Genomic DNA, 23,071 nt, shown 5'->3' on the forward strand with positions numbered 1-23,071 from the left:
ATGTGTAGTACTTCCCTATTGGCCTTGATCACCACCTTTCCTGCTCCAGTACTGAGTTACTCAAATATTGTATTGTGTCATATTAATTTAGTTATCCTTTCTAAAGGAAGCTGTACAGATAACTTTGGATGGCACTGCCCATTACCAATGTTATGTTTCCGCCGGTCATCCACGTGCCTTTCCTCATTTAGAGGCTACTAAGAAATTTAAATTAGCTAATATAAAATAGAAACTGCTAGAAATACTCAGCAAGTTAAGTAGATTCAGGAAGGAAAAAAGCGGTTAAAGTTCAGGTCATTTTTAAAATTTCAGATTTCCAACATCTGCAGATTTTTTAAATTTTCAAATAAAGTAAATGTTCTTAGTTTTCCATATCTGTATGGTACAGTTATGATTGTATGTAAATAATGCATGCTCACTTCACACATATTACTGACATACAGGGTTAGCTACCTGAACTGGAAATATGTGACCTGACCAGTTATCAGTGGATGAACTAAGAACCCTCAAATTTATTGATTTTAAGTATTTTTTTTTCTTCTTAGGTGGTTTATTGCTCTTTAACGGAGTTCCAGAAGTCTGTCTATAAGGCAGTGTTGGAGACAGAAGATATAAAGTTGGTGATGCGTGGCTGGGATCCATGTGATTGCAACAGTGGCCGAAAAAGAAAAAACTGCTGTTACAAGGTCAGCCACAGGCAGTTGGAAATTTAGGCTGTCATTGGTGAACAGTTCAAAGAGTTAGATGCTAAATTCGGTGAAATTGAATTACATTGGCATGATGAATATAATGCCTACTTGTGTTTTTTTTTTAATTTAAATTTCCAAACAGTTTCTGTTCTGATTCAGTCTGCATGCCCACAATGCATTCAAATGGAAATGAGAAGCTGAGAATTGAATGGTAACTCCAGCAAAAAAGGCTGGGGACATGCTAGAGGTTAAGCAAAAACTTTGGAACAAGAACTGAGCCAGTCTGAAATGCAATCACTCGCAGTTTTATCAGAGATAGAATGAAGAATGACTGGCAAGTCCACTGTGGGAATCTGGTTGCCTTGATTTTGCACCTTCACCCTCTGCAAAATCGATCAATCCCACCCTCTCTTTCCCCCAGTCCTAGCCAGAACGACTATTAGGTTCCACCTTACCTCCCCGCCCCCGATTGGGTTACACTTCAAGATCAGGCACATCACTCATCAAAACAGAGACTGGTGTAAGTCACTGCTCCTTTGAGGTTGCAGGCTTTAACTTTGTAAAATACAGATTTTGCTCTTTTTCACTCAGCTTTTGCTTAAATTCCATGTAATGTTGGAGATAGCAGGTTTCCCAAGCTTTCAGTAGCAGCCCCCAATTCTCTGTGTCCACCCAAGGGAACTTGTCTGTATTAACACCTAGATAAAAGTATCCAAAATCTACTCATGCAAGCACAAAGTTAAAACAAACACTTGGATCCATCAGGGAGTAAGGGGTAAATGATTCTACAATCATAGCAGTAAGCATCAATAACTGACCACAGGAGGACATATTCTGATGAATGTTCAAGCTTTGAATCACTTTGTAACTTACAAACAGTAAGTTCTGGGTGTCCCCTTCTTGGTAATTCTTCAATGTTCTGCCTTAGCTTGATTTTTTTTAAACACTGCTGTTTTTATAATATATACTTTTGGCTGAGATTTGCTACTCGTCAAGTCAAGGGTTTCTGAATGGAACTCTTTTTTTTACTTTTGGCAGTCAGTGTGAGAATTAAATCTGGGTCGGGAATAGCTCCCCTCTGTTCCATTATGCTTTAACCCTTTGGTGGAGCAATATAACATTCCCATTTCCTGCCATTACTATGACTCTTCATTGGCGTTTTAGTACAGGAACATAAGCTGTTTGAAGTTGAGGACCTGTGGTTGAAATTCTTTAACCCCCCCTCTTTTGTAGGACCTTCCAGCTGACAAAGCAATTTCCTTTTCTGACATTCATAATTCCACTGTCGTTCATCTTGGCTCAGTTACTTTCACTTTGAATTAGAAGCGCACTTGAAGAATTTAACATCAAATCCAGGTTGATGCTTCTTTGAGGGAATATAGCAAGGTTGGAAATGTCATCCTTTGACTGGGATGATAATCTTCTCCCTGTTTTGGTCATTCGGGTGTGCAGTTGACAATTTGAGGGCACAATCCAAAGAAGAGCAAGAAGTCTTTAATATTGTGGTGATGCACTGGTCTTTCATTATGGAACAGTACTATATAGGGGGAGAAAGCACCTGAGTATTTACTGCCATTTTTTATGTGAAGTATTTTGAATTTATCAAGTCCTTCCTTATCATGGGGACATTGTCTCAGTCCCTGGTGGTGCTGCACTACATTAATTGTGGCAGTAAAGGCATCGCAAGCAGATAGATACATGTGCTTTCCTTTTCCTTTTAAATCCTGTTAAATTCATAAATGCAATGAAAATAGCAGATTCTTAAAACATTGCACTTTTGGCCAAATGATCCTTGTGAAAAAAGGGAGACAAGTTTTAAAGGTACTTCTTTTGTTTCTGATTTCCCTCTGGTAATTTGAGATTGGAATCATTTGATTGATTTGGTTACAACAATGCAGAACTTTTTTTTCAGTGCAATCGAGAAGGTTCCACAGTGCGACAAATCTACTTTAGTTACCTGGCAGTCCTCCGTAAGATCTCCAATCATGTTGCACTCCTGCAGCCTAATGAGAACACTAGCAAGATGCAGGTAATTTTTTGATTTCACTATTCGGTAGCCAAGAAATTTACTTCCATCTTTAATGATGTGACAAACAATCAGTATATAGAGCTCCTTTAATTGTCGAGGGTACATCATCCCCAGCAGAATTTGTGTTTCTAGGCATCAGGCAATTTTAATCATCTATTGCGCATTTTGAAAATTGTGATAAGGCTGAAGACCAGCGACTTGCCTGGAAAGTAAGGAATGCAGAGATATGGCTTGCATACAGAGGCCTAATTGAGTCCTGGAAATTGAGACTGGGTTTGATGTTGGGATGTGAGGGTTGGTTAAAGTCTAAAGGCAAAGTTTAAAAATAAACTAAGGCACTGGGCTGGCCCCTGCACTAGGTGGCTCCTGTCAATATTGCTGCAAATCGAGCAGTATGAGGATAATTTAGCTGTTTTGGAAGTGACAGTAATGAGCCTTCCTTTGAACAATGTGACCTAATTTCACAGGGTGTGCTCTACAAACTTAGGAAATGACTCCATTTTGTTCCTGACTGACCTGGAACTTGTGTCATTGATGGAAGGGTAATTTGCAATGAAGTACCTTTTTAAATTTAAACAGTGGCTTGACTCATTCCAGAAGTTGTTACAATTGCAATCCACAATGGGAATGAGCAATTTTTCAGATGAGCGGCAGTAAGTAAAACATAGCCATGTGACCGAATTTTAGTGCAAGCTTTTAAAACTAGATAAATAGGACTTTCATTCTTTTGAATGGGCAATTACTCACACCAGGGAACTTAACTGAGGCTGATATTTCATAGGGATTTAGGCAAACAGAGGAGTGCATTTCAAATGAGATAAAGACCCCTTCTGTGCTGTCAGGTAAATTTATATGTCCCACAGCACTGCAGAATGGGGAGTTCTGGTCTTCATTTATTCCTCAATCAAACAGCTTCTGGGAAGGGGTTGGGCTTAGATGTAGGTGTTCCATTTTAAGTGTTGGGGACTTGGGAGGGTATTGTATTTTGAGTTACAAGTTGAGGAAAACCTAGGAATTAGTAGTATAGTTTCCATATGCTGTGTTTACCAGGTTGCAAATTAAAATAGATTTAAGTTTTTTTTTCACCATCAGCAGACCATTTTAAGAAGGTCCCATTAATTACATTGCCCAATTAAATGAGAATACACTGATAAAAATAAAATTTCCTTCTGTTATGTAAGCCATACTTAAATTTACTAATCAATATAAAATATAACCTGTGTTTTTTTCCATTTGTTATTCCAATTTCCAATATGAATATCTACTCTCCCTTCCTCAAGTGAAGACTGACAGACTTCATGAGAGCTCAATACTCAAAAGTTCGAAGTACATTTGATAGGGAGCAGATAGGGAGACAGATTCTGGAAAGGTGTAATAACAGCAGGGTTGTCGTGGTGGAAGATTTTAATTTCCCAAATATTGATTGGCATCTCCCTAGAGCAAGGGGTTTAGATGGGGTGGAGTTTGTTAAGTGTGTTCAGGAAGGTTTCCTGACACAATATGTAGACAAGCCTACAAGAGGAGAGGCTGTACTTGATCTGGTATTGGGAAATAGACCTGATCAGCTGTCAGGTCTCTCAGTGGGAGAGCATTTTGGAGATAGTGATCACAATTCTATCTCCTTTACCATAGCATTGGAGAGGGATAGGAACAGACGAGTTAAGAAAGCGTTCAATTGGAGTAAAGAGAAATATGAGGCTATCAGGCAGAAACTTGGAAGCATAAGTTGAGAACAGATGTCTCAGGGAAACGTACAGCAGAAATGTGGCAAATGTTCGGGGGATATTTGAGTGTGGTCTGCATAGGTACGTTCCAATGAGACAGGGAAAGGATGGTAGGGTACAAGAACCGTGGTGTACAAAGGCTGTTGTAAGTCTAGCCAAGAAAAAACGAAGAGCTTACAAAAGGTTCAAAAAACTAGGTAATGATAACGATCTAGAAGATTATAAGGCTAGCAGGAAGGAGCTTAAGAATGAAATTAGGAGAGCCAGAAGGGCCTTGACGTATGTGAAGAGCAAGAGGATAAGATGTGAGAGAATAGGACCAATCAAGTGTGACAGTGAAAAAGTGTGTATGGAACCGGAGGAGATAGCAGAGGTACTTAATGAATACCTTGCTTCAGTATTCACTACGGAAAAGGATCTTAGTGATTGTAGGAATGACTTACAGCGGACTGATAAGCTTGAGCATGTAGACATTAAGAAAGAGGATGTACTTGGAGCTTTTGGGAAGCATCAAGTTGTTTAAGTTTCTGTGACCGGACGAGATGTACCCCAGGCTACTGTGGGAGGCAAGGGAGGAGATTGCTGAGCCTCTGGCAATGCTCTTTGCATCATCAGTGGGGGCGGGAGAGGTTCCGGAGGATTGGAGGGTTGCAGATGTTGTTCCCTTCTTCAAGAAAGGGAGTAGAGATAACCCACGAAATTATAAACCAGTAACTCTTACTTCAGTGGTTGGTACGTTGATGGAAAAGATCTTGAGAGGCAGGATTTATGAACATTTGGAGAGGCATAATATGATTAGGAATAGTCATCATGGCTTTGTAAAACGCAGTTCGTGCTTTACGAGCCTGTTTTAATTTTTTGAGGATGTGACTAAACATGTTGATGAAGGTAGAGCAGTAGATGTAGTGTATATGGATTTCAGCAAGGCATTTGGTAACGTACCCCATGCAAGGCTTATTGAGAAAGTAAGGAGGCATGGGATCCATGAGGACCTTGCTTTGTGGATCCAGAATTGACTTGCCCACAGAAGGCAAAGCGTGGTTGTAGATGGGTCATTTTCTGCATGGAGGTTGGTGGCCAGTGCTGTGCCTCGGATCTGTTCTGGGACTCCTTCTCTTTGTGATTTATATAAATGACCTGGATGATGAAGTCGAGGGATGGGTTTGTAAATCTGCTGATGACACAAAGGTTGAGGCTGTTGTGGATAGTGAGGAGGGCTGTCAGGTTACAGTGGGACATTGATAGGATGCAAAACTGGGCTGAGAAGTGGCAGGTGGAGTTCACCCAGATAAGTGTGAGGTGGTTCATTTTGGTAGGTCAAATACGATGGCAAGAGTATCATATTAATGGTAAGACTCTTGGCAGTGTGGAGGATCAGAGGGATCTTGGAGTCTGAGTCCATTGAACACTCAAAGCTGCTGCGCAGGTTGACTCTGTGGTTAAGAAGGCATACAGTGCATTGGCCTTGATCAATCGTGGGATTGAGTTCAAGAGCCGAGAGGTAATGTTACAGCTATATAGGACCCTGGTCAGACCCTGCTTGGAGTACTGTGTTCAGTTCTGGTCACCTCACTTACAGGAGGGGTGCAGAGGAGACTTACAAGGATGTTGTCTGAACTGGGGAGCATGTCTTATGAAAACAGGTTGAGTGAACTCGACCTTTTCTCCTTGGAGCAGCGGAGGATGAGAGGTGACCTGATAGAGGTGTATAAGATGATGAGAGGCATTGATTGTGTGGATAGTCAGAGGCTTTTCCCCAGGGCTGAAATGGCTAACAAAGGAGGGCACAGTTTTAAGGTGCTTGGAAGTTGGTACAGAGGAGATGTCACGGCAAGTTTTTTATGCAGAAAGTAGTGAGTTCGTGGAATGGGCTGCCGGCAACGATGGTGGAGGCGGATACAATGAGGTCTTTTAAGAGATTCCTGGATAGGTACATAGAACTTAGAAAAACAGATGGTCATGGGTAACCCTAGGTAATTTCTAAAGTAAGTACATGTTCGGCACAGCATTGTAGGCCGAAGGGCCTGTATTGTGCTATAGATTTTCTATGTTTCTATATGTGGTTGGTATCCATCTGTCTCAAAGGACAATGAATGATCATCCTCATCATCACAAGCCTGGGTGGAAGGTATGGAGATCCTGAGACGCCCAGTTGTCAAGATCCCCCCTCACTGCCTCACCAGTGTAGTCCAAAGGAAAGCTTATGAAGCAATCCGTTTGGTACCAGCTTGGCTGCAGGAGCTGCTGGAAGGATGTTCAATGACGCCCAGCTGCCTTAGGAGCTCCACTCTGGATTTGCTGTTTGGGTTTACTCCTGTAGCATTTGTCCCTCCTGAGGCAGCCCACAAGGCAGTGGGGCTATTTGCCCATAGCTGGGGATCTGGTTCATGAGCACCAGGGCATGTTCACATGCCAGTGGGCCTGTATGCTACTTGTGCAGGGATCAAACATCCTCCCTGTCCTCTGTAGTTCAGCCTGAGTCTGAAAGGACATTTACTATCAAAGTATGCATATATTATTCAAACCATATATTATTCTCCTTACAAGCAACCACAAAACAAGAAACCCAAAAGAACCCCATTTAAAAATAATGGAAAAGTAGAGGAAGAGATATCGTGCAAACAATAAAGCAAGCAAATAGCATTTAGAATGCAAATAAGTCCTCAGAAATGTAGCCCAGAGCAGCGGACCAGGCCAGCAGCCTCAGCCTCAGTTCAGCACATATGTTCCAGCCCTTACCCAACCTTTCCAAATTGGCTTGGTGCTAAGATCGATCAAACCTCGCTCCTGGTTTCCTCCGCTCTGACTTATCTCCGCTTCGCACACTCCAACTCAGTCTCAAACATGCCTTGACCTCGTTCCAACTCTGTCTTGAATATGCCTCCATCTTGCTCCAATTCCTCCTCAAAAATGCCTCGTGGTCTCTCCAGCTCCATCTCATACCTACACACTTTGACCCTTGACAGCATCGCAGTGATTGTTTACTGTGATTTTTTTTTAACAGAAAAATTATTGCAGGTTTCCCCCGCTATCTGAAGGTAGAGCGTTTCTATGAAACGGTTGGTAAGCCGGAATGTCGTAAAGTGAATAAGCAATTACCATTTATTAATATGGGAAAAAATTTTGAGCATTCCCAGACCCAAAAAATAATGAACAAAATCATGCCAAATAACACACAAAACCTAAGATAACAGTAACATATAGTAAAAGCAGGAATGATATGTTAAATACACAGCCTATATAAAGTAGAAGTACTTTTCTGTAGCACTGTCTAGTGCAGCAAAAATCTCACCGCAGCACTCTCGGCAGAAACGCTCTCAGCAGAAACATTCTCTCCAGTAATCTTTAAGCTATGAAGCTGCCAAATCATACCAAATAACACATAAAAATACACAGCCTACATAAAGTAGAAATAATGTATGTACAGTGTAGTATCACGTACCGGAATCGGGAAGACTCCAATAAATTGCAGTTTCGTCACAGTTAAACACTTGCTTATACGAATAACCACCTGACGCAATCGGCAACCGCCTCAGATCTGGGCTGCCATTTATATGCCGGGCGGCACCTAATTAATTAGCTTATTTGTTTCGGCTTTTTTCTTAAAGATGTGCTGAGTGTTTCCCGGCTACCGCTGTACCCCTGCATTCTTCGTGGCAATGTACCGGTCCGCGGCCCGGAGGTTGGGGACCATTGCTTAAACTATGAAGCTGCCCTTGCCTCAGAAACTGATCAAACCACCCATGACTACCTTTAAATTCCACTTTCGCAACACTTTCATCACCATCGTCCAGTGCTTTCTGTTTCAGCTTATTAAAAAGACTGACTGATTTCTCCTTAAGTATAAGAAAACTTAACGGAACACCACGCTTTGTACACCTATCAATCCACTCAAGCAGTAGACTTTCCATTTTATCCATTATTGGATGCCAACTAAGAGAGACCACTTTGCTACGAGCAGAACCAACAGTAACATCGGCAGCTTTCAAAATTCTTTCTGTCTGCGTATAAATAGTGCGAATGGTGGACGCAGGCAAGTTCAACGCGCAGACAATGTAACACACATCAAAGTTGCTGGTGAACGCAGCAGGCCAGGCAGCATCTCTAGGGAGAGGTGTAGTCGACGTTTCAGCCCTGACGAAGGGTCTCGGCCTGAAACGTCGACTGCATCTCTTCCTAGAGATGCTGCCTGGCCTGCTGCGTTCACCAGCAACTTTGATGTGTGTTGCTTGAATTTCCAGCATCTGCAGAATTCCGCGTGTTTGTGCGGACGATGTCCTTACTTAGTTCATCACGATTGAAACACTTAATTATGTCTAGTTTTACGCTAAGTGTAACGCCCTTACGAGCTCTTTTAGCTTTTCTGATACCTTAGAACTCACCTTGCTAATGGATGCACAAAATAAATTGGGATAAGGCACGTGTTGAAGTAATGCCAGCTAGAATGCAGTTCCAGGGGAGGAGCTTGGTTGTTCGGCTGCACGCTGCTTTTATTCGTAACAGCGAAAACATCTGTTAGCGAAAACAGGTAGCTAATGTAGGTCTTTCATAACAGCGAGGTGTTGTAAAGCGAACGTTCGGAGAACGGGGGCCACCTGTATTAATAACGCATTTAGTTGTATTTCTTGCTTCAGGAGCTGCTAGTATGTTGTTACCTGCTTACAGCAGTGCCATCTTAAACTGCAGCCTCTTGAAACGTTGGATATTCACCTATCATTGCTAGTCTTTGTGGAGCCACCAACCTTCTGATCCAAAGTACTTTCACAGTGATAAATGCAATAAAATGCTTGTTGGCAAGTTAGCAGGTCCACTGTATTGTATTTAATGTAGTTAATTACCAACAGTAATCAGGTTGCCAGACAAGGTAACAGCTTCTTCCCTCAAGCTGTGAGACTAATGAGTACCTGCCACTGCCAAGGTCTGGTCACTAGGTCAGTAAGCTGTTTACTGTTTACCTGTGCTGTGCTTTACTACATGCATTTTGAATTACATTTTATTCACTTATTTATAGTATCATATTTTGGTTTATATGCTGTGTATGATGTGTGTGTGTGTGTGTGTGTGTGTGTGTGTGTGTGTGTGTGAGTGTGCACGTGCACACAGAAGAACTTTGTTTCATTTGTTTGTATATATTGTATGTAAGACAGATGACATTGAACTTGAACTTAATTTGGAGAATCTAGCCAAGAGGAATGTTTGAATACTTCCCAGTACATGACTTAAAAGAAGCTGACGCAGCTTTAAAAAATGTTTTAAAATTAATGTCAAGGAGCATCCTTACATTAATACCTTTTTCTTACCACTTTCCTATTATTACAGTGCTGTGCAATGCAAAGTAAGATTTTGGTAAGCATTTCATTCATGCTCTTCATTTTTACCTTTGTTTCAGCAATCTACTGTCAGAGGAGTCTGCGAGCATGTATTTGACAAGTTTCCAGAGTTTGTAGAGCAGAGTAAAGAAGCTGCTTTTGCAACTATTTCTGATCCCAAGTACAGTGGGAAAATGAAGGTAAGCCAACCTGAAATGAAGCCGTAACATCTGTCATGCACCTGGCCCTGACGCGCCTAGAAAAGAAGAATACTTGAGTCAGAATGTTTTTTTCTAGGTTTCATTTTGCCATTCAATAATATTGTCCCACAGACCTTGGTGAACAAACTCCTACTCCTCAGTCTAAATATACCACTGTGCAAATATGTGTTGGACTTGCTAACTAACGGGCCACAGATAGTCAGAATGCACGACCACTCCTCCCTCCCCATTGTCCTCAACACGGGCTGTGTACTGAGCTCACTCTGCTCATACACGACTGCATGGCCAGACACCCGAGTAATCACATTGTCAAGTTTGCTGATGACACTGTAGTGTTGGGGCTCATCACCAGCAATGGTGCGAGCAGCTTCAAATTCCTGGGAGTGCACATCTCACAACCTCTCATAGACCAAGAACACCGCCTACACAATCAGGAAAGCTCACCAATGGCTCTACTTTCTAAGGAGGGTGAAGGGAGCTGGACTACATCTATACTTATGTCCTTGTTGTGCAATAGAAGGCACCCTAATGTACTGCATAGTATGGAATCTGCACGATGACATGTAGTCAAAACTGCCCAAAGCATTACTTACACCAGCCTACCCACCAACAAGAACATATATACAGAAATGTATCTGAAAAGGGTCAGTAATATCATGAAGGATCCCTGCTCATGGACTATTTGTCCTACTTTCATCAGGGAGGAGGCTACGTAGCATCCACGCCAGGACCACCAGACTCAAAAACAATTACTTTCCCCAAGCAGTAAGGCTGATCAACACCTCTACCCACTAACCCACCCCTCTGTGCTTCCCACCACTATATCATTTTCTGTCACTTTATGGGCATGCTATTAATCTACATATATAAGCTATCTCATATATTTATTGTGTTTTTTATTACTGTGTTCTTTATATTTTGTTTATTTTGGTCTGCATTTGATCCAGAGTAACAATTTTTTTGCTCTCCTGTACACATGTATACTGGGAATTACATTAAACAATCTTGAAGAATCAGGACAAATGCTGCCTAAGTAAACCTAGTGCAGGTACTTATATTTTCGGTAGCAAAATCTGGAAATTAATTGAGATGAGAGTAGAGAAACATTTGGAATAGTAATCAGTGAAATAGCTCCTTTAGGTATCTTTTGAAAGTAATGAGCAAGGCAGGGATGGGGTTGGGTCTAGAGAAGAGAGTTTGATCATCTGGCTAAAACAAAACTGAAATTTGTAAAAACCAAAGGTGGATTAAAGAGAAAGTAAATGTGAAATAGAAGAGCAGACGTGTGCATGAAACATTGGGCAAAATGAGGTTGCAGAGATAAGAAACAGCAATGCCTAGGAAGGAATGACAGATGAGAGGAGGACATAGATCACATTGGATGGAAGACTTACGAAGGAGAATCTGAAAAATGGGAATGTGATTGCAGAGGCCTGAAAGACAGATAATTTTTTTCAGGATGAATGGTGATAATAATTGTCTGAAGATTCGCTGACTACACTAATGGGTGAAGTAGTAAACGTACTAAGAAACTGAGCCATTGTAAGATGTTTTGACAGCCCCTGGATGTCTGGACTGAAATTGCTTGTTGATGAGCTATTGCTCAGTGCAGAAATGGGTGAAGAGATGAAAATTTGTGTAAAAGATGCTGGAGAACCTCATGCAGCTAGACAAGGATTTTCAAGAGAAACGCAGAATACAAAAGCAAGGGTTGTAGGTGGCTTTCGTCTCTTCTTTCAGTGTTCAGTCAAAGCTGTTCGAGGCCTGTCAGTGTTAAGTCCCACAAAGAAGCATAATCCAAATTTTTAGAAGTTTATAAGTGAATGCTATGAACAAAATGGTATAAATATAAGCTGTACAAATAGTATAACAAAAAATAATACAAGAGATCGAGACCTGACGCAGGCTGGAAGACCGTTTCGCTGAACGCCTACGCTCTGTCCGCCAGAGAAAGCAGGATCTCCCAGTGGCCGCACATTTTAATTCCACGTCCCATTCCCATTCTGATATGTCTATCCACGACCTCCTCTACTGTCAAGATGAAGCCACACTCAGGTTGGAGGAACAACACCTTATATTCCGTCTGGGTAGCCTCCAACCTGATGACATGAACATTGACTTCTCTAACTTCCGTTAATGCCCCACCTCCCCTTCGTACCCCATCCCTTATTTATTTATAATTTTTTTTTTCCTTTCCCCCTTTTTTTTTCTCCCTCTGTCCCTCTCACTATAATTCCTTGCCCATCCTCAGGGTCCGCCCCCTTCTTTCTCCCTAAGCCTCCTGCCCCATGATTCTCTCCCTTCTCCAGCCTCGTACCCCTTTTGCCAATCAACTTTCCAGCTCTTAGCTCCATCCCTCCCCCTCCTGTCTTCTCCTATCATTTTGGATCTCTCCCTCCCCCTCCCACTTTCAAATCTCTTACTAACTCTTCTTTCAGTTAGTCCTGACGAAGGGTCTCGGCCCGAAACATCGACTGTACCTCTTCCTATAGATGCTGCCTGGCCTGCTGCGTTCACCAGCATTTTTTGTGTGTGTTGCTTAAATTTCCAGCATCTGCAGATTTCCTCGTGTTTGCACAAGAAGTCACAAGTTTGATTTAACACACCACAAAATACCATATAATACCATGATTATTACAGGACTTCAGCCTAACCATAACATTAGCTAGTGTGTATTTCCATCTGACCTTGACTCTGAATGCACTACTGTGATTGCTCAGGTAGGATTTAACTCATTATTTAAGAAAGCTGTATATACAGTGGCATGCAAAGGTTTGGGCACCCCTGGTCAAAATTTCTGTTACTGTTAAGTGAGTAGAAGATGAACTGATCTCCAAAAGTCATAAAATTAAAGATGAAACATTCTTTTCAACATTTTAAGCAAGATTAGTGTATTATTTTTGTTTTGTACAATTTTAGAGTGGGAAAAAAAGGAAAGGAGCACCATGCAAAAGTTTGGGCACCCCAAGAGATTTGAGCTCTCAGATAACTTTTACCAAGGTCTCAGACCTTAATTAGCTTGTTAGGGCTATGGCTTGTTCACAAATCATTGCTAGGTAGGGCCAGGTGATGCAAATTTCAAAGCTTTATAAATACCGTGACTCCTCAAACCTTGTCCCAACAATCAGCAGCCATGGGCTCCTCTAAGCAGCTGCCTAGCACTCTGAAAATTCAAATAAATGGTGCCCACAAAACAGGAGAAGGAAGAAGATAGCAAAGTGTTTTCAGGTAGCCATTTCCCCAGTTTGTAATGTAATTAAGAAATGGGAGTTAACAGGAATGGTGGAAGACCAAGAAAACTTTCTGAGAGAACTGTTCATAGGATTGCTAGAAAGGCAAATCAAAACCCCCATTTGACTGCAAAAGACCTTCAGGAAGATTTTAGCAGACTCTGGAGTGGTGGTGTACTGTTCTACTGTGCAGCCACACCTGCACAAATATGACCTTCATGGAAGAGTCATGAGAGGAAAACCTTTCCTGCATCTTCACCACAAAATTCAGCATCAGAAGTTTGCAAAGGAACATCTAAACAAGCCTGATGCATTTTGGAAACAAGTCCTGTGGACTGATGAAGTTAAGATAGAGCTTTTTGGCCGCAATGAGCAAAGGTATATTTGGAGAAAAAAGGGTGAAAAGAACACCTCTCCAACTGTTAAGCATGGGGGAGCAGATCGATCATGTTTTGGGCTTGTGTTGCAGCCAGTGGCACGGGGAACATTTCACTGGTAGAGGGAAGAATGAATTCAATTAAATACCGGCAAATTCTGGAACCAAACATCACACCATCTGTAAAAAAGCTGAAGCTGAAAAGAGGATGGCTTCTACGACACGATAATGATCCTAAACACACCTCAAAATTCTCAATGGACTACCTCAAGAGACGCAAGCTGAAGGCTTTGCCATGGCCTTCACAGTCCCCTGACCTAAACATCATCGAAAATCTGTGGATAAACCCCAAGGGAGCAGTTCATGCAAGACAGCTGAAGAATCTCACAGAACTAGAAACCTTTTGCAAGGAAGAATGGGAGAAAATCCCCCAAACAAGAATTGAAAGACTCTTAGCTGGCTGCAGAAAGTGTTTACAAGCTGTGATACTTGCCAAAGAGGGTGTTACTAAGTACTGACCGTACAGGGTGCCCAAACTTTTGCTTCGGGCCCTTTTCCTTTTTTGTTATTTTGAAACTGTAAAAGATGGAAATAAAAAAGTAATCTTGAAATAAGAAATGTGTCATTTTTAACTTTATGCCTTTTGGAACTCAGGTCATCTTTTATTCGCTTAGCTATTCACAGTAACAGAAATTTTGACCAGGTGTGCCCAAACTTTTGCATGCCACTGTATGCAAATGTAGTAAACATTGTTTCATGCTAGTTAACCATGTTTGAAAAACTTGCCCAAATTCTTTGAGGAAGTAACAGGGAAAGTTGATAAAGGGAACCTGCAGAAATAGTGTATTTTAGAGTTCCAAAAGGAACTTGGCAACATGTCACGTGTACAAGTTAAGTGTCCAAGGAATTGAAGGAAGTGTTTTAGCATGGTTTGAAAACTCAATGTCACATAGCAAAAAAGAGTTGGAATAGATGGATCATTTTTGGACTGGGGAGATGTAACTAGCGGAGTATCCTGTGGATCTGATCTTCATCCTTAATTGTTTACTACTAAGAACGTAGAACTGTATACCACAGGCATGGTCACTTTGTACCAGTTTAATCTGCATATCTGCCTATATGTGGTCTAGATCCTTCCATTTCCTAATTATGAAGTCTTCTTGTGTCTGTGAATATCTCAAACAGTTTTACTTCCTCTGGCAGTGCACTTCAGGCAACTACCACTTTTTTTTTAAAGTTGCCTAGTATATCTCCTTTAAACTTTTCCCCCCTTTCCTTAAAGCTTTACTTTCTAGTATTTGCCAATTCCACCATGGGTAAATGACTCTGACCGTCTGCCCTATTTATATCTATCAGTTTGCATCTCACTCTCAAACAGTCCTGAGAAAAATGTCCAGGGATTTTTTAATAATGTATTTAAATTAATGACCCAGAGAAGGGGAAAAAAAATTAAAGTTTTCAAATTTGTTGGTGATACCAGAAATAGGTGAAGGGGAAGTTCTGATGAGGGCATTGTGATTCTGCAGCAAGATATATACAGATAGGGTGAAAACCTGACAAATGGAGTTCAATGTGGAGATGTGTAAGGTCATGCAATTTGGTAAAAGTAATCAGATGTTGGATTATTTAAATAGAGAGAGAATACCAATTGAGTAAAGTTCCAAGTGGTAGGTGGATGTCGGTGTTCTAGTGCACGAATCACAAAGTTAGCTGGCAAGTTCAACAACAGGTTGCGACAAACAACATTTTGACCTTTGTTGCAAAGGTGTTGAAGTTTAAGACTAGGGGGATTTTGTTAAGTAGTATGTGGTGTTGGTAGGCCTACACCTGGAATAATGTGCATAGTTTTGGCCCCTTTCCTTAAGATAAAGATATAATAGCATTGGATGCTAAATGGTTTGGCTCTACAGTCTTCAAGTTTAGAAGAATGTGGTGCAACCTTATGAAAATATATAAAATCCCAAGGGGCTTGCCAGGGTAAATGTTTTAATGTTTTCACTTTTAGGAGAGTTTCAAACAAGCAGACATTTAAAACTGTGATATAAAGAAATTTCTCTTGGTAGGTGTTGAATCTCTGGAATTCTTCATCCCAAAGGGTAGTGGAAGCCAGGTCATTAGATATGTTTAAGATGGAGGTATTCCTTGTGATGGTATCACCTGTTCAAACAAGCCCAAATATTTCTATGGATTGATTAAATCCATGTTTCACCTTCATTTTCCCAGAAAACTTGTTTGGCAACATCGCAGGTTATCAACATGTTGAAAAGTTCTGATGAATACTGAGCTGTTAGTTTGAAAAATATTTTGAACTGTTCTACTACAAACACTATGGAGAAAGATTATAAATAAATCATATCTTTGAGTTAGTCTTGTATGTTTCTGCAGACATGAGAAGCAACAGTAAGCCAATTGGCATCTGGAACACCTTTGCTATTCAATATTTGTTGATGATGCAAAGTCAAATTTCCCATCCCCTCCCCATCCCTTTGACTTCCTTGTAGCTTAAATGTTTGTTAATCTCCACTTCCACAACAAAAAGAATCAATTACACTGCATGATCATGGCCTTCACAGATTTTGCAGGCAGTTTATTTTTTTAAAAATTTCTAAGTCCCATGATTCCTCATAGCAAGCTGATTTAGGAAATAAAGCTTTTTTATATTAAGCACACAGCTGTTTATTATTTATTGAGAGATACAGAATGGTAACAGGCCCTTCTGGCCAATAAGCCTGTGCTGCCCAATTGCATCCATGTGACCAATTAATCTGCTAACCCTTACGTCTTTGGAATGTGGGAGGAAACCCACACGGCCATGGGGAGAGCATACAAACTCCTTACAGATGGTGGCAGAATTGAAACCAGGTGGCTGGTGCTGTAATAGCATTAAGCTGACTGATATGCTTAAGTGAGTGTCACCCATTGTTATTCCAGGATAGCAACTTGCACTTTATTTTACCTTGAGTTAAATGTGCTCTTACTGCAAGTTTAGCTATGGCGTGAAGTGTTCAAGGGGATATTGAGTAACAGGAAGTCATGACATAGGGAAGGTATGGCATATGAATATAGGATGTGCCAATAAAAGCCATGTCATCATGGTTCTAGTGAAATAAATATCCCCTTGCGTTGGCCAGCTCCTCAATTGCTCCTTTTCTCCCATCTCATGTATTATAAAACAATCAGGGTTTCCAGTTCCCACCCAGTCCTCTTGGTAGGTTTCCAACTTGAACAGGTCTTCTTGGATTGTTCCACCACTGGACCTAACCCAAGAGTACTGGTTCTAAGAAAAAGAGGACTCATTCTAAGTAAATCCACAATCTATTCCTCATCACTGTTGGAATTCAGACCTCTGGTGCTCTTTTCTGCAAAATCATTCTCGTCAACCACAGTCCAAATTCTCTAATCATTGCCAGAAATGTGAAGGAAAAGAGAAAGTGGAAACATAAATGCATCCTGAGGAAAATGGAAGTGAAAAGGGAGTATCTGTAATCCAAAACAAAATTGACTGGTATCCATGGATTACCTGTATTCAGATACAGGCATGCTGTTCTCCATCCTGGTTACTTTGGGTCCTGACATGACCAGTTATGTGGTCTGGTCTTTTAATATAATTTCATCTTGTTAACAGTAATAATGGCAGGCGCCAATGAATTGCTAAATCCTTGGTATTTATTCTTCCACAATTGTTTCTCCTGGCCACTCAGTACTAATATGAAATATGTCTTAAAGGTAATCTTCAAGCTTTAACCTTGGGGTTTTTGGTCAGAGTATACACAGCACCACCCGCCTCTGACTGGTTCCCTTCTAGCATGGCTGCTTGATTTTGTTCCTCATACATGAATCACGGAAAGTTAGCATTCATATACACCAAGCAATCTAGAAGGAAAATGGAATGTTGGGGTTAATGTAGAAAATGTTCAGTGGATTGATTACATTGGGATGAAGGGTTTGTCTAATCAGGAAAGATTGAGCAGTGTAGATTTATACCTTCTGGGCTTTAGGAGAGTGATTTCAACGAAGCACAGGAGATTCTGATGTTGTTTGAGAGCATAGATCCTGGAAACATAGCACGCATGTGCATCCAGCCATTGTTGTCCCAGGACAAAGGATGGATCACTTACAACCGAAATGGGGAGGAAATACTTCTGAGGATTGCAAATCTTCGGAATTCTCTGCCCAAAGAAGTATGGATATTGAATAATCAAGACTGAGATATTGGACTGAGGGACAATTTAAAGGGATCCATCAGGAAAACTGAAGAGTGTGGCCCAAGATCACATGGGATTTCCCATGTCTCAGTTTTCAGTATGTTATCCTTCAATGTGCTCAACTATCAATTTTTGCCCCTTTAAATATACCATGCATAGAGTGTTTTTTGTGTCGTCTTTGAGAGTGTTAGCTGGTAATTTGCTTGAAGTAGGATTTGATTCTGGGTAAGACAAAATTGCTGTGGAGATCAATCTTGTTATTACTAGTGAATACATTTATTGAGATTCTAGTTTGGATGTCAGGAGCCTACATCTACGCCAGCCTAGATCTGCTCACAGTGAGAAGTCTTTTACTTGTGCTAGAAATACTAAAGTTATCCTAATAATCATACTAACCCTGTACTTTGGATTAATTTTGTGAGTAATACATACAAAATGCTGGAGGAACTCAACAGGTCAGACAGCGTGTCGGGAAAGGAATAAAGAGTTGATGTTTTGTCAATTAATTTTGGTCTGTTCATACTCAAGGTGGCTTGGAATCAAACCAATAGTTGTCTTTACTTTCTGACCTACCTGTGGATGTCTTGAGTTGAAGTTTGATTGGAAAATGTACATTGCTTTTCCCACTTTCAATTTGTAAGACACCAACTGAGCACCTGTAGATTATTTTGCAAGGGTAAGATAAAGATATATCATTGAATATTTCTAAATACTTTAAACCTTGTACATAAACTATATCTTTCAAGTAGAGTAGACTGGAATATATTTATATGTTAGCTTGGTGACTACATATATTTTTATTTCTGGTTCTGCTTGTCTAAATGCATGCAGCTTGTTGCTTAATCTTCAAGCAGTAAATTTAAACCCGTAGCGAAGTTGATGTTTATGGGTGGGTTGCAGCCTTGCTGATTTGGAAAACTCTAAACATCGAAGTACACATCAGTAGTTGTAATATTTTATTACTGAATGAATGAAAGCACTGGACATGGTGCAGAAAATTCCTCATTTCCCTTTGGTGCATTTTGCCTTTTGCGTAGTCCATTCAGTCTGCCACTGCCAGATGTGGATATGCTTCCATTGAAAATAACAGTCCAGCCTTTGTACACAAGGCACCAGTTATTTGCTTCCCCAAGCCATGGAACGTCTTGCAAATCGGATTATTGGCAGATCCACATCTGTACACATTCAGGTAAGCCAAGGCTTACTGTAAACAGAGCAACACAAGAGCACCCCCTGGGCAACTGACTGATTATTTAGAGAAGAGAGTTCCAAGAAGATATTGAGTTAAATTCTTGCTAAAGAAATATTCAGATAAGACGAGCTCTGTGCAGACCCATTCTAACAAGCATTTTTTGATTACTTTTTCAGTGAATGGTTTTATTGAACTCTTGATGTGTTTCTTAATATGCGATGGAAACTTGCAGTGTGGGCCTAAAGCAAAGTGTGTGTGTGTGTGTGTGTAGCAAGCTTTTCCAAGTTTCTAGAGGTGTACGCCCATCCACTTGTTAAAATGCAGCCAGATGTAATTCAATTAAACCAAGGTGTCTGTTCCTTGCAGTTTTTGTTTTGTCCTTTGCTTCAAATTTTTCTGTATATTTGACAGGAAATGGACTTCGATATGTAATGTCAGTTCAGCAAAACAAATGGTTTGATTAGCATGTGAAGAGCCCATGGAGAAAAGCTTGTATATTTTAGGTAAATGTAAAAAAAATATGATTTTCAGTATTTAAAAATTAAATATACCAACATGAACGTAGGATATATGGAAGATATATTTTGCCAGATCATAAACTTAATAAATGTCTGAGGTATGTGATTGTTAGGACGAAAATAGGTGGACTATTATCTTAATCATTCCCCTTTCCCAGTAAAGAACTTAGTAACCTTATAGAATCAGAATTGCAGGCTCACTAATTTGCTTTTATAAAATCAATACAATTTTGATAGTTTAAGGTGAGCAATCCATCTAAAACTAAATTTATCTTTTAAAAATATGGGTTTAAGAATAGTGAGAATTGAGCTATGTAGTTCAACTTCATTTGCATTTATACATGGCACAACTATGAAACTTAGTAATTTTAAATGCAACTAAGTTGTTGAATTGCTACTTAAATTGTAACTGTAATTGAATTGTAATACAGTAAGTAATGATAGAAGTATGGGAATAATTTTATTTCAGCTGGAGTGAAAACTCAAGCGTGGATTGTTCTACCTTCCAGTTTTTAGGTAAATTGCAGTAGAGAAGGGACAGCTCAGCTCAACAAGTTGATGATAAACATCAGTGTAGACATGTAATGTACACATGGATCAGGACCATTCTACTAACTTAACACCCCATTTCCCATCATCTGCCTGTCCATTTTAACTTATTGTTGATCAAGCTTCAGATCTTTTTGGTGGTTTTACTCATAAAATATTGCTTTTAATGTCTTTTGAACCTGAGCCTATAAATCCTTATACCTTTCATAGCACCTAATATTCCATTCTGAGGTTAATTATTTTGTGCCAACTTCCCAGTTTTTATATTCCATCTGCCACTTTTCTGCCATCTTATCAGTGGTGGGTCCTGCTCCTGTGCGGTATTTCTTTTGTAGCTAGTTTTTAAAATTGCATTGCTACCGCCCCGCCCCCCCCCCCCCATTTCATGTCCATTCATTTTTACTGTTAATTGTGATACCTTGTCAAAAGCTTGTGAACTGTTGAGTTAAATGTAGTTTCCTTAGTTACCCTATCATCATTGTGGTCACCTTTTTACCAAACTTGACTGAGACTTAGTAATGTTCTCATCTGGGGGGGTAGTGCGGGGGCGTAGGGCTCACCTGTAAGCTATTATGTACAAATGAAACCATCGGATATGCTAAGGTAAAAGATGACAGTTTTGCTCAAAAAAATCTGTTAACTAATCATGGCTAGCATAAGCTTGAATTGTTAAACTCAAGGATCCAAAGTAACAACTTAGAAGAGAGTTTGGTCTTTGTATGGAGTTGTAGAAATCCAAAATAAAAGGAAAATGTAACTACAGAATAAAGGGAGAAAGTCTGACACTTGGCACCCAGCCCAGAACGAGCAAGTCATTTTGAGAAAGTCTCAGGTTTATCTGCACTCCAACACAAGTAACTAGTTCAGTGGAAGATGATACCAGATAGTTTTTGCCTAGTTACTCCCATGAATACTGTTAGTCAGTATGTAACACTTAGTGTGAACTTTGTTCCAATGCTGATCAGCCCTGGTAAATTAAAGGTCAAAGCATTTGCTATCAGATAATTAGGATGTTGAATAAGCTGGAAACTTGAGAAAATCAATTTGTAAGTTAAAATATGAACAAGTAACCACAGCAAAATGCATTAGGTTCTTCTCTTGTGCCTAGCGTAATTAAAACCATCCTTTTGAGTTACAGCCTAATAGTTATACTGATAAGCAAGGCCATCAGGTTTACCCCCTTCAAAATACATCTCAAACTAAAGTTGAGCTTGGTTTGAATATAGAACTATAAATCTGTTTTAATTTTTCTGGAAAATTGAGTTATTTTTGTTGGAATTATAAGCAATTTTTTTTGTAAAATTGTTTTGGCAATCCCTCAAATTAAAGTAAGCAAAACTTACTTAATCTATAGGAATGAGAGTAAATAACAAAGTGCTGTCTATCTAATTTCCTTGAGCAGCCAGACAGTAAACAATTTTCTGATGTGATTTTAGCAAAAGATTCACTTATACAGTGGTAAACTGCAGCGTCTAATAAATTTAAGATGTTAATCATGGAGTAATTTTTTTGCAGTCATAATGGCTGGGTATAACTGTAAAATGTTTCCCAAGGATTGATCAGGACAAGGTTCTGACACCCATATGAAAACACATTTCACTTTAACTTTGAGGTATCACACGTTCTGGTAATTTCTGCTGAAGCCAACAATTGAAACTGCCCAAAGTAACATTTCTGTGCGGAATTGACATGTAAGCATGGTCTGTCATTGCTGACTAGTGGTGGATTTGTGGTATCTTTCTATTCCTTTCTCAATTTTCCTCTGAGCCTTTTCTGGCCTATCGAGTTTTCATGACAATTGCAGCCAATTTTCAACTTGCTCAGATGCTTATTACTGCAATAATGATTCTATAGAAGTGCACTGGACAAGAACATTTGATACAAGGGCTTTAGGAAAAGTAGATTTTGAAATATTTCCACTAATGGGCAAACCTTAAGTAAGACCCACATTAAGGCATGGGAATAAGAGGGAAAGACATGACAGGAACAGTAAATTGAAAACTTTTAAAAGTTCAAAGTAAGTTTATTGTCAAAGTACTCAATGGGCACTTTATTAGATAAACCTGTTTGTTAATGCAAATATCTAATCAGTCAATCATATAGCTGTAATTCACTGCATTAAAGCATGCAGAGGTAGTCAAGAGGTTCAGTTGTTGTTCGGATCAAAGAATGGGGAAGAAATATGATCTTAAGTGACTTTGATCATAGAATGGTTGTTGGTGTCAGATGGGATAGCTTGAATATCTCAGAAACTGCTGTTGTGAGATTTTTACGCCCAACAGTCTACAGCGTTTTCAGCTAATGGTGAAGAAACAAAAACCATACAGCGAGCGGCAGTTCTGTAGGTGAAAATGTCTTGTTAATGAGAGAAGTCAGAAGAGAATGGCCAGACTCGTTCAAGCTGACAGGAAGATGACAGTCGCTCAAATAGCCACACATTACAACAGTGGTGTGAACAAGAGCAACAACACATCAAACTTTATAGTGTATGGGCTACAGCAGCAGAAGAACACACTTAGTTTCACTCCCGTACCTAATAAACCAGCCACTGAGTGTATGTTGCCATATGCTACCTTGAGATTCATTTCCTTACAGGCACTTACAGGAGAATAAAAGTGTACAACAGAATTTCACAAAAAAAAACAAAGATTGACAAACAACCAATGTGCAAAAGAAGACAAACTGAGCAAATACAAAAACTAATATTGAGAACAAGAGTTGGAAAGGGTCATTGGAAATGACTCTGTAGGTCGTGAAATCAGTTCAGAGTAGTGTTGATTGAACATTTCGTTCACATTTATGCAAAATCACTCATGGAGTACCCTTCAAATATTGAGACTTGGAGATTGTGACTGTGCCTCTTGAGGATTCTGGTATGCACAGCTGGTCTATAGCTGGTAATTACTAAAAAAAAAAATTAGTGGGGCACCTCAGTCTGCCAGTATGATCCTGGCTGATCTGTCCAAAGTCTCAATTCCTCATCTGTGCTAGTTCTACCTACCTTCAATTCCCCAATCTTTCAAAAATAT

The 23,071-nt window shown here is 40.0% G+C and overlaps 1 protein-coding gene across 6 annotated transcripts in view; it reads left to right on the forward strand.

The window, feature by feature from the left end:
* ercc6l2 (excision repair cross-complementation group 6-like 2) overlaps nucleotides 1–23,071 on the forward strand; it is a 103,898-nt gene that overhangs the window by 30,873 nt on the left and 49,954 nt on the right. For all 6 annotated transcript variants that reach the window (XR_011889538.1, XM_072281647.1, XM_072281648.1 and 3 more), the window contains 3 exons: nucleotides 546–686; nucleotides 2,602–2,718; nucleotides 9,832–9,951. Coding sequence is in view for 5 of the 6 variants with exons in the window: in XM_072281647.1 (XP_072137748.1) it covers nucleotides 546–686; nucleotides 2,602–2,718; nucleotides 9,832–9,951 (378 nt within the window). In the remaining variant the exon portion in view is untranslated. The remainder of the gene's footprint in view (nucleotides 1–545; nucleotides 687–2,601; nucleotides 2,719–9,831; nucleotides 9,952–23,071) is intronic.

The sequence above is a fragment of the Mobula birostris genome, chromosome 17 (genome assembly GCF_030028105.1).
Source record: "Mobula birostris isolate sMobBir1 chromosome 17, sMobBir1.hap1, whole genome shotgun sequence".
Classification (NCBI taxonomy): Eukaryota; Metazoa; Chordata; class Chondrichthyes; order Myliobatiformes; family Myliobatidae; genus Mobula; species Mobula birostris.